General features: G+C 31.1%; 1 protein-coding gene and 1 long non-coding RNA gene across 5 annotated transcripts; one reads left to right on the forward strand and one right to left on the reverse strand.

Annotated features, from left to right (window-relative positions):
* Window positions 1–1,764: 1,764 nt before the first annotated feature.
* Window positions 1,765–2,956, forward strand: LOC145129535 (phosphoprotein ECPP44-like). The gene is made up of 2 exons (XM_079064284.1): window positions 1,765–2,148; window positions 2,282–2,956. Exons 1-2 carry the CDS (start codon window positions 1,882–1,884, stop codon window positions 2,672–2,674), a joined length of 660 nt encoding a protein of 219 aa, XP_078920410.1. The 5' UTR covers window positions 1,765–1,881; the 3' UTR covers window positions 2,675–2,956.
* A 5,818-nt stretch (window positions 2,957–8,774) lies between these two features.
* On the reverse strand, window positions 8,775–10,998 carry LOC145134114 (uncharacterized). 4 transcript variants are annotated; one of them, XR_013718922.1, is made up of 6 exons: window positions 10,912–10,998; window positions 10,519–10,575; window positions 10,371–10,410; window positions 9,337–9,882; window positions 9,092–9,230; window positions 8,775–9,005 (listed from the first exon to the last, which is right to left on the reverse strand). It is a non-coding gene; the product is annotated as an uncharacterized LOC145134114 (long non-coding RNA). The 4 variants fall into 4 exon arrangements; XR_013718923.1 differs by lacking the exons at window positions 10,519–10,575; window positions 10,912–10,998 and having other exon boundaries at window positions 9,337–9,657; window positions 9,749–10,161; XR_013718921.1 differs by lacking the exons at window positions 10,519–10,575; window positions 10,912–10,998 and having other exon boundaries at window positions 9,337–9,450; window positions 9,537–10,161.
* Between the last annotated feature and the right edge of the window lie 3,697 nt (window positions 10,999–14,695).

Consider the following 14,695-nt stretch of genomic DNA (forward strand, 5'->3'; position numbering starts at 1 on the left):
TGGAGGATCCATAAGCTTTATTTAGTCCTTGACAACCGACGATGACCAGTATCGACATAAACGATGGGACCCACATGAAATGCATCCATCCACGTTCTCATCCTCCGTGGCGTGATGTGAGTGGATAAGTACACTAATGCATTACAGCGTGTCTCTCTCTCCTTCTTTTATGCTTTGCCCTTGTCGACTCCTTCCTTACGGCATCGCTTCATGATTAAGCCATGTTGCAACTTTCTTTTCGATATTTGTCAAAATTAATTAATTTTGTTAATCGTGAGATCGAAACATAGGTTGTTTCGTACGTAGATTATAAAGTGAATGGAATTTTATGAATACGAAATAAATCTTGCTTTTTCATATCAAAAAGTTTGATGGCATGACGATCATATGTAAGATCGATTAAATGACTCATAATCTAACCATATATCATATTGACATGATGAGTTCAAGTCATGTTGTAAAAATCGAGATCTTGATTGTAGCATCATAAAATCCTACGATCCGACAAGCCAAAAACAATTTTGATTGTAATATGATCGTTTTGTAGCAAACATGTATCTATATAAGATTGTAGGATCGTAAGATCGTGCGGCGGTTCAATAGACCCCAATTTTTAAATTTTGGTCTTCGGTGTTTAAAAGTATAATATCTAAAGTTTTTCATAATATACTTAGATAATTAATCTCACATATAACCTAACAACTTGATGGATTGTTATTTTTTATTCAATGATTTTATGATTGTTGACAAATTAAGTTTTTTATACACAATGTTTTGCTTTCATTGTAATTGGTAAAAAACTTTATGAGAATACCGGTCATGATCTTACAAAACATGGAACGATTAAAGATAAAACGATTAAAGATAAGATCATGATTTTGCCAATCTCTAATTAAACTTTCTCCGCTATATAAGAAAAGAATGTTGATAAAAAAAAACCTGTAAATATGAGGTCGTGGATTAAGTATAATATATAAAACAAAAAAGAAAAAAGAAAAAAGAAAAATAAAAACTTAATTTGATGCAACTTATATGCTTTAGTATCATTATTTATAATAGTTAAGTGATATTCTACCTAATACAATTGGTGCTAATTAAGTAATTAATATGTACATAAATGATGAGATCAAATTTCATCCTTATCTCTCTTACCATGTACAAAAATTTAAGAATGGTTTTACTAATTTCTAACAATGCAATAAAGATAAATACAAAAAGATATTATAAGAAACATTAAACAGAATTAAAAATAAGCATAAAGACAAAAAAAGTATTAGCTAACTGATTATAACTTTTTCAAATGTAAAAGTTAACGAAAATAATCAAAAGATATAATTATTATAATTGTTTTCAAACAGATAACTAAATAAAATATAAATTTATTATAATGGTTGAAAGGAATTGCAAAATTTATTTTTTAAACGTTTTTAATATAAACTTAACTCTTGCAACATACTATTGCTTACATGAAATTAATAGTTTTATTGATGAATTATTGAATTGGAACTCTCTCTATATTATTTGTTAAAAAATTAGTATCGACATATAATGAATAGTTAACCACTTGTCACTAAAGAAGGATAAAATAAATAAATAATCCAATAAACAACGAATTTCTAATTATCATCAATTTTATTTTATATATATAAATAAAACATATTTAAATAACGAAAAGTTAACAGATTAAACCGACATTTCAAGAATCCTCTAGCTTACTTGTAACTTAATCGCGTCCACTACGTGTCCCACGTCCCTATAAATTCAACCCCCTCACTACTCATACAATCACACTATCATCTCATTTCTCTAATCTCATCCAACAACAACAACCAATCAATCAAATACTCAGTTTTTATTCTTAATCTCGATTCAACTTTCATCATGTCTGACGAAGGAGTTTACCACAGCGCCCCCAAAACCGAAGAGTGCGTCGAAACATCCACCATGGTGGTGGAGCCTGAAACCGTCGAGAAGTCCGATCGTGGACTGTTTGATATGTTTGGAAAGAAAAACGAAGAGAAGAAATGCGAAGAGGAGGCGATCTCATCGGAGTTTGAACAGAAAGTTCAAGTCTCTCACCCGGAACCGGAGGAGAAGAAAGAAAGCTTGCTCGAGAAACTTCACAGATCCGATAGCAGTTCCAGTAGCGTAAGTTTTCTGTCTCCATTTTCTAACTTTTGAATCAAATCGTCTACTTAATGACATGATCTCTGATTCATTACGATATGTTAATTTATTTCCATACTAAAAATATGTTTCCTTTGGTGATATTTGTTAACAGTCGAGTGACGAAGAGTGTGATGAAAACGGAGAGAAGAAGAAGAAGAAGAAGCCATTGAAGGAGAAGGTCAAGGAGAAGATCACGAAACATGAGGACGAAACTTCTGTACCAATTGAGAAATACGATGTAACTCCACTCCAGCATGGACCTCCTGAGCCGGAGGAGAAGAAGGGTTTCATGGAAAAGATCAAGGAGAAACTTCCCGGCGGCCATAAGAAGGAGGAGGAGCTTGCTGCTCCTCCACCACCACCGCCGGCGGTGGTGACACACGCCGATGAAGGTGAACAGAAGGAGAAGAAGGGTATTTTTGAGAAAATAAAAGAGAAAATCCCGGGGTATCACTCAAAGAGTGAAGAAGAAAAGGAAAAAGAAAAGGTGAAGGAATGTGATTAAACATTATAGTTTACAAAAGCAAAAGCGAAATGGGTTTATGGGTTGGCTTGCTTTGATATCTATTATTAAGAGTGGGTGGTGGGTCTATGATGTTTTCTTGCTTTTGGCTTTTGGTTTTTGGTATCTTTGAATAAGTGGTTTTTGATTTTTCATGTAATTTGTTTGAAATTTATAGTTTGGTGGTGTTTATTTGATTTGAGATATAAAGTTTATATATATTGTTAATTATGATGATTTGTATCATATTTGATTTGAAATATAAAGTTTATATATTGTTAATTATGATGAGTTGTATCATATATAATCATGTTTGTTTGTACACTTCAGTTATTTGATTAAGTTGGATTATATGGTTATACTTTATCTTTGATTGAACATCTTCAGAATATTTGAAAGTTTCCCAGGTTATAAAAGTCATAGCTTCTACTAATTATGACAACAAGATGAGTTTAATCAACGGCCAAGATTGGCTTCGTCAGTTTGCTCATAAGCAACCTAGCATGATTAATCGACATTATATGCATCTTTATCATTTTGTATTACATAATAGAACATAAGTTGATCGCATTATATTATTTGTCTTTTTTGTTAAAGTTATACGCTATGGCCCGGGCCCCAATGTTATATAAGGCCCCATTTAGATTGATATTGATATTAGTTGTTTCACGCCCAAATGTGAATGTCTCTTTTTTGTGTGCAATTCAAAAATCAAAAGGCGCCTTAGGGGGTGTTTGATATTGCTTCTAATTGAGTCCGATAGGGGACCCGGTCCAAAAAAGAAAAATTAGGGTGTTTGATTTCGTTTTTACAATCAAGGACTCAATCCAAGCTATGGACTCGGTTCAAGAAAAAGCGATGATTCGGTCCTTCCCTTTGAATCGTTGGACTGGGACGTAGGTTATGCATTTACCGATTTTACCCTACGTTGACAACCTTCACAGAGAAAAGGCAATGACGACCTGCTCCCCACCCTCATCTGCTGCTCTTCCGTCGACTTTCTTCCTCCGACCAGTTAACCGGAGACATGTACATTCTTGCATTTTCTCGTTTTTTATTGTTTGATTCTTGCTGAAAAGTTCAACTTTTGCTGTGATTTTCGACTTTGTTCTCCTTCTTTTGTTTCTTTTCGATTTGTTGTGCTTGTGTGCTATAATGGATTAGTTATTTGCTCTTTTTCTTTCTCGATTTTTACTGTGGAAGTAGGAAAGAAAGAGAGATATAGAGAGAATCAAGAGAGAAAAACCAGAGCCGATGTTTTTTTGTGATCAAAGACGGCTTTACTCTTGTCCTTTTCGTGTTTTTGTATTCCTGGACATGGTTAGAGAAAGTGAAAAAGTGGGATGTGTTCATTTGTCGTACAACAAAATATCATATGATTGATTTGTGATACTGTTCACACCATCACTCTACCCATTAGGCCAAAGTGATTATTGAATAGCACTGGTTGGCACAGGCTTCTATAGCATTTTTGGTACAAGATTTCGTCAAAAGGAAAAAAGGCAACATAAATGGGTGGATACACTGTACTTTGTTTCAAATTAACTTGGGACAAGAAGCAATGTTTCTGCAGAAGGATTCAAGCCTTTTAAACAAACAATGATGTTGGGATTAAATAGTTTGTTTAGTTCTGAGTGGAAAACAACCCCTGTTCCTATCTTCTTTGTTACAATGAAAGTTTTTGATGAAGATGAAGTTCGAGATTAATTCTCAAAGTGATGTATGAAACCAAGTGAAAAGATCTTGGTAAAATTGTAAATGTATTTTGTATAACAGTTTATATTTGGATTTTAAATAATGTATGTTTTATTTAGATTTTATGTTACATATTGGATTTTTATAATTATTTTATCCTGCACAACATAAGGGTAATATGGTCATTTTTTTTATCATTCACTAGAGTCAGTCCGATAAATAATCAAACAGAATAAATTCAGTCAGATGTTGACTCAGTCAGAACTTCTAACTCAGTCATCTTCTAACTCAATCAACTCTAACTCAGTTAACAACTATCAAACGACCCCTTACTGAAGTTCGACTATCTGAAGCTTTGTTTTTCAAGAAACAAAAAAAAAAAATCCAAGGTCTTTAGTCTCTTCGTAACTTACAACTTCAAGTTCACTCACATTTTATTGTTGGTTTCAAATCAGTCATGTGGTATTGTTTTATTTTTATATGCTGGTTAATTTATCAATTTCTTAACTGAGATGCTTGCTCAACGAAATCAATATCATCAATAACTTCTGAAGATTATTATAAGGTAAATATTATCAATATCTTAATGATGTCGAAGTCGTTGAGAAAATGTAATTCTCTTTGCTTATTTTGTTCCAATTAGTTTATTATTTCTTTCGAGTTTCCAATCATTCTTTGTTTCAACGGAATATACATTGCCAACCCCCAAATCTTGCAATTTTGGTATGAGTTTAGAGGTTTTGAGATGGGGTTTTAGTTATTATTTTTTTTCAATATATGTGATGTTTTTCACTTTTGTAATCATTATTGCAATTGGTAATTGGAAGTGAAAGAAGCAAATCAGTATTCACTATTGGTAAGTTTGTAATAATCTTTTGGCATTTTGGATAAAGATAATTTGAATATGATTTTTTTTCGGGATAATGATATAAAAACTCTTAAGTTTGATAGAATGTGCGGATTTTAGTTCATTAAGACCGGATGTTTGCAACATTTTTTTCTTCAATTTTACAACTTTTTTTTGTATATTTACTCTATAAAACTGAACATTTATGCCAAACTTAAGGGCTTTTATAAACCGGAAAATGGTAAAGTCAAACATTTCTGCCAAACGTAAGAGCTCTAGTGAACCAGAAATATACAAAATGGTAAAATTGAAAAAAAAAAAAGTTGCAAACATCCACTTTTAGTTAAGCTAATAGTTAAGCTAAAATCCACAAAAAGGTAAATCAGTATATTTCTATCAAACTTAAGGACTTTTATGTCATTATCCCTTTTGTTATGTAAACATGTCTTTATCTTTGCGTTTTTTTCCTACCTTTTTATTTTTTATTTTTTTCTTGTTTGAATTTAGGGTGATAGATTGCCCTTGTTATGAACATCATTTTTTAGCCGGTGAAGATGAATTTGTTAAAGAGGTCAATTTGATAACTCTGATATATAAAATTGAATTACATTGTTGTTGACTTGCTGTGGGTAAAATATTATAAGTTCATTGCTATATTTGTTTTATTACGGGTGAAAAAGACTAAAAGCACTTTGTTATTTTTTTACTATGATTAACTTTTGAGATATATTCTATTTTCAACTATGTTTTACTACCACTTAAAAATACATGCATTAAATGTAGTTAATTCAAAATATATTTATGCCAAACGTAAGGGCTTTAATGAACCAAAAATATATTAAAATTAAAAAAAAAAACAAAGAAAAGTTGCAAACATCCAATTTTAGTGAAACTAAAATCCACAAAAAAAAAAGATAAATCTGCAAATTCCTATCAAACTTAAAGACTTTTATATCATTATCCTTTTTTTTTATGTAAGAATGTCTTTATGTTTGTGTACTTTTCCTATCTTTTTTTTTCTTTTTAGTTTGAGTTTAGGGGTGATAGATTGCCCTTGCTATGAACATCAATTTTCAGCTGATGAAGATGAATTTGTTAAAGAGGTCAATTTGATAACTCTGATATACATCGTAAAATCGAAGTATATTGTTGTTGTAGGTAAAACATTATAAGTTCATTGCTATATTTGTTTTATTATGGGTAGAAAAGATTAAAAGCAGGTTGTTATTTTTTTTAGCTATGATTAGTTTTTGAGATATGTTATATTTTCAATTATGTTTTACCACCACTTAAAATTATATGCATTAAATTTAGTTATTTGAATATACTTTTTTGAATTTTTAAGGACCTCATATTTATTTTTTCATTGGCCACAAATCCGTTTGGACCGCACCTGGTTATGCATTTAAATGTCGAATAGGTGATGATTTATATACAAAGTGATTAACGATAGCATATTTACAATACATTGACTGATCACACTGTTAATTTTAGTTTTAATTTGTTAACTTAGACAACATTTGTATCGATGATTAATCACAAAATGATTAAAATGGATAATAAGACAAAATAATTACGCATTTTGTAAAAGACTTATCGAAATTAGTCTGATTTTCGTAATTGCTATTAGTGTATATTGTTATGTATATTCTTAGATTACATGAATTTATACGTTTTCTCTAATGAGAATTGATTTATGAGAAAAAAATTAATATGGTATCAGAGTTTGCGTTTGCATCTGCGAGGCTTAGGTGCTGTTTGTTTTTCCGAAGCAAAAATTCAAAAAGTCTACAGACCAACTCTGCAAACCTCTGTAGCAAAAGAGGTGGACCAAACGACTGCAGACTGTAATAAGAAGCGTGTTTGTTTTTGTTAACATCTACAGACTGCTGCAGACATTAAAAATTTAAAATAACCTAATTTAAAAAACAACATTAAAATGAATTAACTTATGTAAATCAAATGGGAGAAAACAGTTACAAGGATATAAATTTAATGTATTAAACGTTAAAGGGATGAAAATAGAATATAGTATATAAGTAAAGGACCATAAACGTAATATTAAATATACTTCAATGGGCACTTATTTAAAAAACAACACACGTCATTGTTAGATTTTTGGAAAAAAAAAAGGGCCGATTGTTTTTTGGGATTGGATTTTTTTAGGTTTAGGTTTGAAGGGGTGGAAAGAGGTACAACAAGTGCTTCCCCAAGAAGCACACGGGCAGAAGTTTTAAGCCCCAAAGACTTCCGAAAAACAAACTGTTGCGGGACAAAAAGTGTTGTGCGTGTGCTGCGCCGCGCAACAATAAGAGTTTTGAAGAGGTTTTTTAAGAAAAACAAACAACACCTTAATATATCCCTATCTATCCTCATCGAAACCCCATCTCTAATCCCGTCTCTAAGGAGGAGTGTTAATATATTTCAATTGGTGCAATATGGTCTATAAGTGACTCTGATAGAGTCTTTATTTTTTTTCATAAAAGTTTTATGTAAGAGTTTTTTGGAAACACAATCTTGTACTCAATATCTATTAGAAATTTAGAATTGATTATTGGGAAAACACGAAACCACAGTAATTGTTTTATGAATAATCATCGCTGTAAACCCTTTCCATAAAAAAGATTGCCGTAAAAAGTAATAAACTCTTCTATTTTTTTGCAAAAAATAAATAAATTTCGTATAACAGGAATTTTACAATAAAAATTATAAAAAACACAGCAAACTTTGAAACATTACGCCACATATTATAAAATAATTTTATAAATTAAAGTAATTTGATAAAATTCATTTTACAAAATTAGTGACTATTTTATGATACCCCTAAAAAGATATTCATTCTGTTTTTTACACTTTGTTTCGTTCGTGATTTTAGTGATTATCCTTGATATGTGTATGTAATGAATATTTAAAGCTTTAATAAATATGCAAGTATAAATATTTTGTTTAAATCATATGACAATTTTACCACTAAGAAAAATCATCATTTTGGGCCTTAACTCTTAAATAAGGCAACAGCATCATTTTGGGCCTTAACTCTTAAATAAGGCAAGAGCAATGGGGGCGGCTGGGCACAATCCGATATGCAAAGAAAACCCAAGCATTATTGTGAGGCTTTTTTTTTAGCTATGAAAAGAAATCAAATAATTAGGAGAGATAAACGTGTTTGTGAAGTTCTTTTAGGGAAAAAATGAAAGAATTATAAAGGATTAAAAAGGATAATTTTAACAATTTTCCTCTTTAAAATCATCCATCCAAAAAAATTATATATACTAGTGTAGGGACCCATGCGAAGGTATTTAAATTCTTTTTCTGATGAAACCAGGTAATGAGGCTCGAGCAAAGGGCGTGTTTGGCATGAAGCTTTTGGAAACGTTTGGGAGCTTCTAACTTTTAGCTTTTGACAAAACGCTCTTGTTTAAACAAAAAGTTTCGTTTGGTAGTACGAGCGTTTAGCTTTTAGTTAAAACAAAACGCTACAAATCTAAAAGCTACTTCATGTAGCGTTTAACAAAACGCTACTGAGCTTTTGAAATCAATTTCCATAATTACCCTTAAAAATATATTTATATATTTATTTATTTTTAACCAATTGTCCTTTTATGTAATTTTATATATTTCAAAAGCTTCCAGCTACTTTTGCCAAACACTCATATAACAAATAAAAGTTACAGCTTCCCGCTACCAGCTACCCGCTACACGCTACCCGTTACCAGCTACCCGCTACCCGCTTCCAGCTAACAGCTACTTTTGCCAAACACGCCCAAAGTCATGGAGCACCACTTACACACCCTTCAGGAAGTATGATGACATTAAAACGCATCAATGAGAGTACATTACTATTACTTGCATCCAACACTAACAAAAGAGCAACTTACAAAAAAATATTGATGACATTAACATAGGTTTCTCCTTTTGTCCACAATGTTGATAATCTGCTAAAAAAATTTGCTTTTTTGGAAGCAATAGTGGTAGGAAGTTCAACCCAATTGGCAAATCCTTGCATTAAAATAGCTCCTGAATCAACATTTTGACTTTTCAGCTTCTAACTTTTGTTTTGTTTGAGAAGATAAGAACAGAAGGATGCAATTGAAAGTATATCAAGAATACTTATATGGTAAACCTTTGAAGATTGTTTATACAAAACTCCCAAAGTACACTGTTCATCTTGGAAAATTCCAAATCCATGCCCTTGGAACATCAATTGGATTCAAACCAATGCAGGATCAACAAACATCTACACATGGATGGATGTCGTGGTGCTAATTAGGTGTTAGTATGATGGAATAAATAGTCAAAGAAGTAGAGAATGTGATACATCACATGATTTTCAGTATACGGTGCTCTATTTCCATCCTATTTTCTTCCAATGTATGTCTTAAAATCTTATTTGAGGAGTACTGCTGAGTCGATTCCGATTCCGTTATTATGAGGAGAAGTGTTGCTGAAGGAATCAAATCTAGAGAAGTTATTGATTGAATCATCTTCAAAAACGGAATAGGAAATAGAATTGCCATGAGGAGAATCGGGATTACTATAAGCAGGTGTGCTCGGAATGGAATCAGCAAAAACTGAAAATGGGCCTTGGTTCTGGAACAAATTCTTTCCGGAGGCGAACCAGAATAGTTATATGTTGGAGTGCTTGGAATAGAATCAAACTTTGGGAGCTCTGTTCTTATAGGATTTAAACCCCGACCCCAGTTATCAGAAAAAGAATGAAATAACATATTATTCCCATTAATAATTATGATATGAGGTGTTTTAATAAAATAGAAAAAATAAAAATAAATATATGTACCGGTTGGTAAAACAATATTCATTATATATAATTATCATTTCTATGGATTTCTAACATGTAGTTTCCTCTCCCAATCAATGACATACTCTATGTTTGGACCATAGAGTCTAACTGTCACATGAACCAGTTCCTCTACGGATACTTTGAGCACTACAACAACAAATTACAGAGGCCATGATATAGAAGAATACAAAAACTGATGTATCTTTATCTCTTAGTATTTAAACTATAAAAAAATGTTTTTTATTGGTTCAAGTCTAGTTGATGCAAAATCAATAAGCAAAACAAATAAAAAAAAGATACATACGGAGATTTAAGTAAAATTAAAATCATTCTACAAAGAGTAAGAGAAACCTTACATTGAAATCAAAACTTGGAGAAAAACTCAAGGAAAATAACCTGAACATAAATCAATTCAAAAAAGAAATTTTTATTTACATTAGTATGAAGTCGAATCCAAAGAAATGGAAATTAAAATCATTTTATAAAGAATAAGAAAACCCATACCTTTAGAGGATAAATTGGGGCAGAAATCGAATGTAGGAATTGTTTCGACGGAAGTTTCTAGCACAAAGAGGATGAAGACAAACTTACGGTCAATTACTTCAATTGGACCAAACACGAAGCAACTTAATTTGATAGGACCAACACAAAATATTATTTAAACATTGCAATTGAAAAAGAAAAGTAAGCAGACATATTAGAAAAGTAAGCAGACATATTTATCCTACATATGCATCTTAAATACAAATGAAGATTTCATCTCGTGTTCTAAGTTGTATAAAAAATGTATATATAGAACGATTTCGTTAACAGTAAGTACACAATGAGTTGCGATGATAACTTGGATTCATAAAAAACATGAAAACCTACTTAAGAAAAAAAGAATGCATAACTTACCAGGAACCGGGGTAGAGGCTTTGGAAAAAGTAAAATTGAAAAGGTTAAAATGATCTTCAACTTCGATCTTGTCATAATATGCGTGGAAATATGTTTCAAAGCCATCTCTGAAAACATGAAACATCAAACAATTACTTTATTACATAAATAATGCATGGGAACATAATGAAACAATTTATTTGTACATCAACAGAAAGACATTCACTTGCAACCTCGAAAAGCTCATCTCAACATAAAACAAATCAAATGGAACTATGGAAGGAGAAACCCAAACATGTATTTATCATTTTGATGCTACACACTGCATATATATATATATATATATATATATATATATATATATATATATATATATATATATATATATATATACTAGCCGTTTACCCGCGCTAAGCGACGAGTGTGAATAGTTTCGGTAATTCGTTTCTTTTCGGCGAAGAATGATTAGTTTCAATTCAACGATTATTTTGCTTTATGAGATATGTTATATTAAAAATATGACACTATGTAATGACAAATGTCACAAACCATTAGTTTCAATTCAACAATTCATTTTCTTTCCGACGCACAATGTATTTTTTAATGTACTTGTCCTATGTATTTGTCGTTTTTGTGTATGTTGGATAAGTGTTTTCATACATTTGATCTATTGTTTATAAAATATATCATTTTCTAATTCATGATAATATAATAACCATAATCTAAACAAAATGTTTTGAATAAATCCTCATTAAAATAAAGAAGATGAGAACCTTTTTACTTTGCCTCTAGAACTTAATTGTTTTTTTTATGACTTTAGCCTTGAAATCAAGTGTTTTATTTAACCTATTTGTAGAAAGCTTACTTTATTTATAATAGTGAAATTCATAGGTCTGTAAATTGGGACTTTGGGCCATTGTTTACCCATTTTCCGATATATGTTCCTCCTGTATGGTCAGAGGGGTCTAAAGCACTGTCATCATCAATTTGGAAACACTGTTTGTCAGTTTTGAAACACACAAACTTGTGATAAAGGGGTATAACACATTAGAAAATAGTAAAATAGATTTAAGTTGAAATTTCTTACGGTAGGAGTAACCAATATCGCTTTTTCTTAATTGAAACTCTCATCATCTCTTTTGACTCTTTCTCCCTTCAAACTTTGCAAAATAATAATAATAATAATAGTAATAATAATAATAACCATTAAAACCAATATCTGATTGGGGTTTGTTTAAGACAAATACACAATAAATCTCCGTTGCATTCATACACCATATAAATTGGTACCGATAAATGGAATTACTAAAAGACCAAACTGGGGGACGGCGAATACTTTGTTTCGGTAATTACTTTCTTTTTGGGACAAAAACCATCTTGACCATATATGTAACTAAAAAAATTGGGACAAAAACTAATTTGATCAAAGTTATTTCCCCATTTTAACTAATTAAAGTATTTAATGTTTTTTTTTGACATTGCATCTTCGAGGTTGAGGTTTACTTTATATATATTTTTTCCTGTATATAGCTCATTTATTAAGTAAGATAAATATAAACATACTAAAATCAATAGATGTTATGTGAATGGATACACATAAATTAGTTGATGTTAATTTTATTTGCAGATAGAAAATGAAACGATGTCATTTTATCAAAAAAATTGTTATTTTAGTTTCATTAATAGAAAAATAAATTTAAAGTTTGACGTTGAATCTAACTAAAAAAATATGTGTATTAATTTTGTTATGTATTTATCCATTTGAGTGCATAAAGTATAAAATATTAGATTAAATAAATCAATTGATTGTAAAACGTATAAGTAAATATTAGAATGAATTTGACTCCTGACTATGAGGATTCAAGATACATATAGTAAGTAACCCAAGGCCAAATAGTTTGATGAAACAACCGAAAACAAAAAACATATTAAAGATTTGAAACATGTACAACAATGTAAAATATAAAAGTAATAAGGATCATAACAAAAGTATACTTATGACTGGTTGTATGTCTATTTTGTTTCCTATATAGTCACTTCTTTGATAACAGATCAAGCCCACATGCAGCATGTTACCACTTCAGCTGTAAGATCAAAGAACATAACAGAAGAGTAAATGCAAAAAATGAGTAAATGTGGGGAATTAACTACAGTTATACAATATTCATAAATATGGTTATGTAAAATTCAACAAAAAAGTAAATACAACTAATGGCTTATATAATTGATTTTGGACTCTTAGACCAGATTACCTATATTTGATTGTTCCTGATGTGGAGTTGATTTGGCTGAAGTTTTTTCCAATACTATGACCATTTTACCCTTGCACGACTTTTTCAGGTGGCAATGTTTGGTGCATTCATCTAAAGGATTCATCTAGATTTCTTATGTTTATACATGATATGGTGCTTTTTGATTCAAGATTGGCTGGTGGGAGAATTTTGCTTGTTTTGACCATTCTACCCTTAATGGTTTGGTTTTAGTTGCCTTATGGATGATGTATATCCATTATTCAAGCATTTATCTCCTTGCTACTACTGCCTAATTCTTTTGGCGTGTTTGGTTTGGAGTTTGAACCACTTTACCCCTACATCTTTGTGGGTTGATTGTTGGGTTGGTTGACTGGTGTTGGGTCTATAGTTGAAAGCTGCTATAAAACATATGAATACCATTACATCATGTCCAGTCCCCAACTAAACAATGTATGTGTATATAAAACTGAACATTTAATAGCACCAAAATCTTTTACATATCACTCTCTTTCATTACTCATAATCAACATCTGTTGCATATCTATCTCTTTCGTTTTACCTAATAATCTACATAAAATTGAATAGTTAATAGCACCAAAATGTCAAAAGATGCATTATTATTGAATCAAAAAATTTCAAAGCGTACACTCTATAGGTATCTTTCCCCCTTATTGCTTTAACATCAATATCATCAAGAATCCAGTGGAGGAAGAGAAGATCCCACACTTGAAACCTTGAAATCTGCATTAGAAACAATTACAACCAACAATCAATGAAAACTTACATTCTTAAGAGATATTTAAAATGCACAAAATTGAATCATAATTTGCATCAAACCTTCATGTTGAGTATGTTTGAACACATGGGTCCCACATTCACATGAAATATTCATATCTAATTGAGATAGAGGGGTGTATCGAGTTCTAGGTTTGTTCTTCTAGTCTTTTTGTTCTGGAACAAAATCAAAAAATATGACCTAGTATAGATCGAATATCCTCCTGTTCGCCCCTAGCACACAACACACAGGGATAAACCATGCTCATATCTCCATTTTGTAGAATTCAGAAATTCAGAAAATGAAATCGATTTTGCAGAATTCAAATTTTATAATCAATCTCAAAAGGAAAAAAATCAGGAAATCAATTTTTTTTCAGAAAATAAAGTTACTTTTACAGAAAAAGAAATCAGAAGCAAACCTAAATCGGACATATTTTGGCGTACGAAGAATGAAATCAGAAAATAGGAGGCGATGTTCGGATGTATCGGGCAGGGTTTAAGGTGGTGAATGGCGGATATGGATGGTGAAGGCGGACGAAAGCGGGGGGTGTGTGTATATTAGTGAAGAGGCAATCGAACCAAAATTAGTCTCTGGTTGATTGTTTGTTCTTGTGTTTGTTTATTGTTTGGAAAGTCACATATGAGAAATCTAACCTCCACCTATGTACATACATAGAAACGCAACCTTCCACATAAGCTGAAATAAAATAAAGAATAAGCTTACTATGTTTTGTCCCAGAGAAGATTTAACAGCCAAAATGTAGTATCGCACAATG

This window comes from Lactuca virosa, chromosome 8 (genome assembly GCF_052849685.1).
Source record: "Lactuca virosa cultivar CGN04683 chromosome 8, Lactuca_virosa_CGN04683_v6, whole genome shotgun sequence".
Classification (NCBI taxonomy): Eukaryota; Viridiplantae; Streptophyta; class Magnoliopsida; order Asterales; family Asteraceae; genus Lactuca; species Lactuca virosa.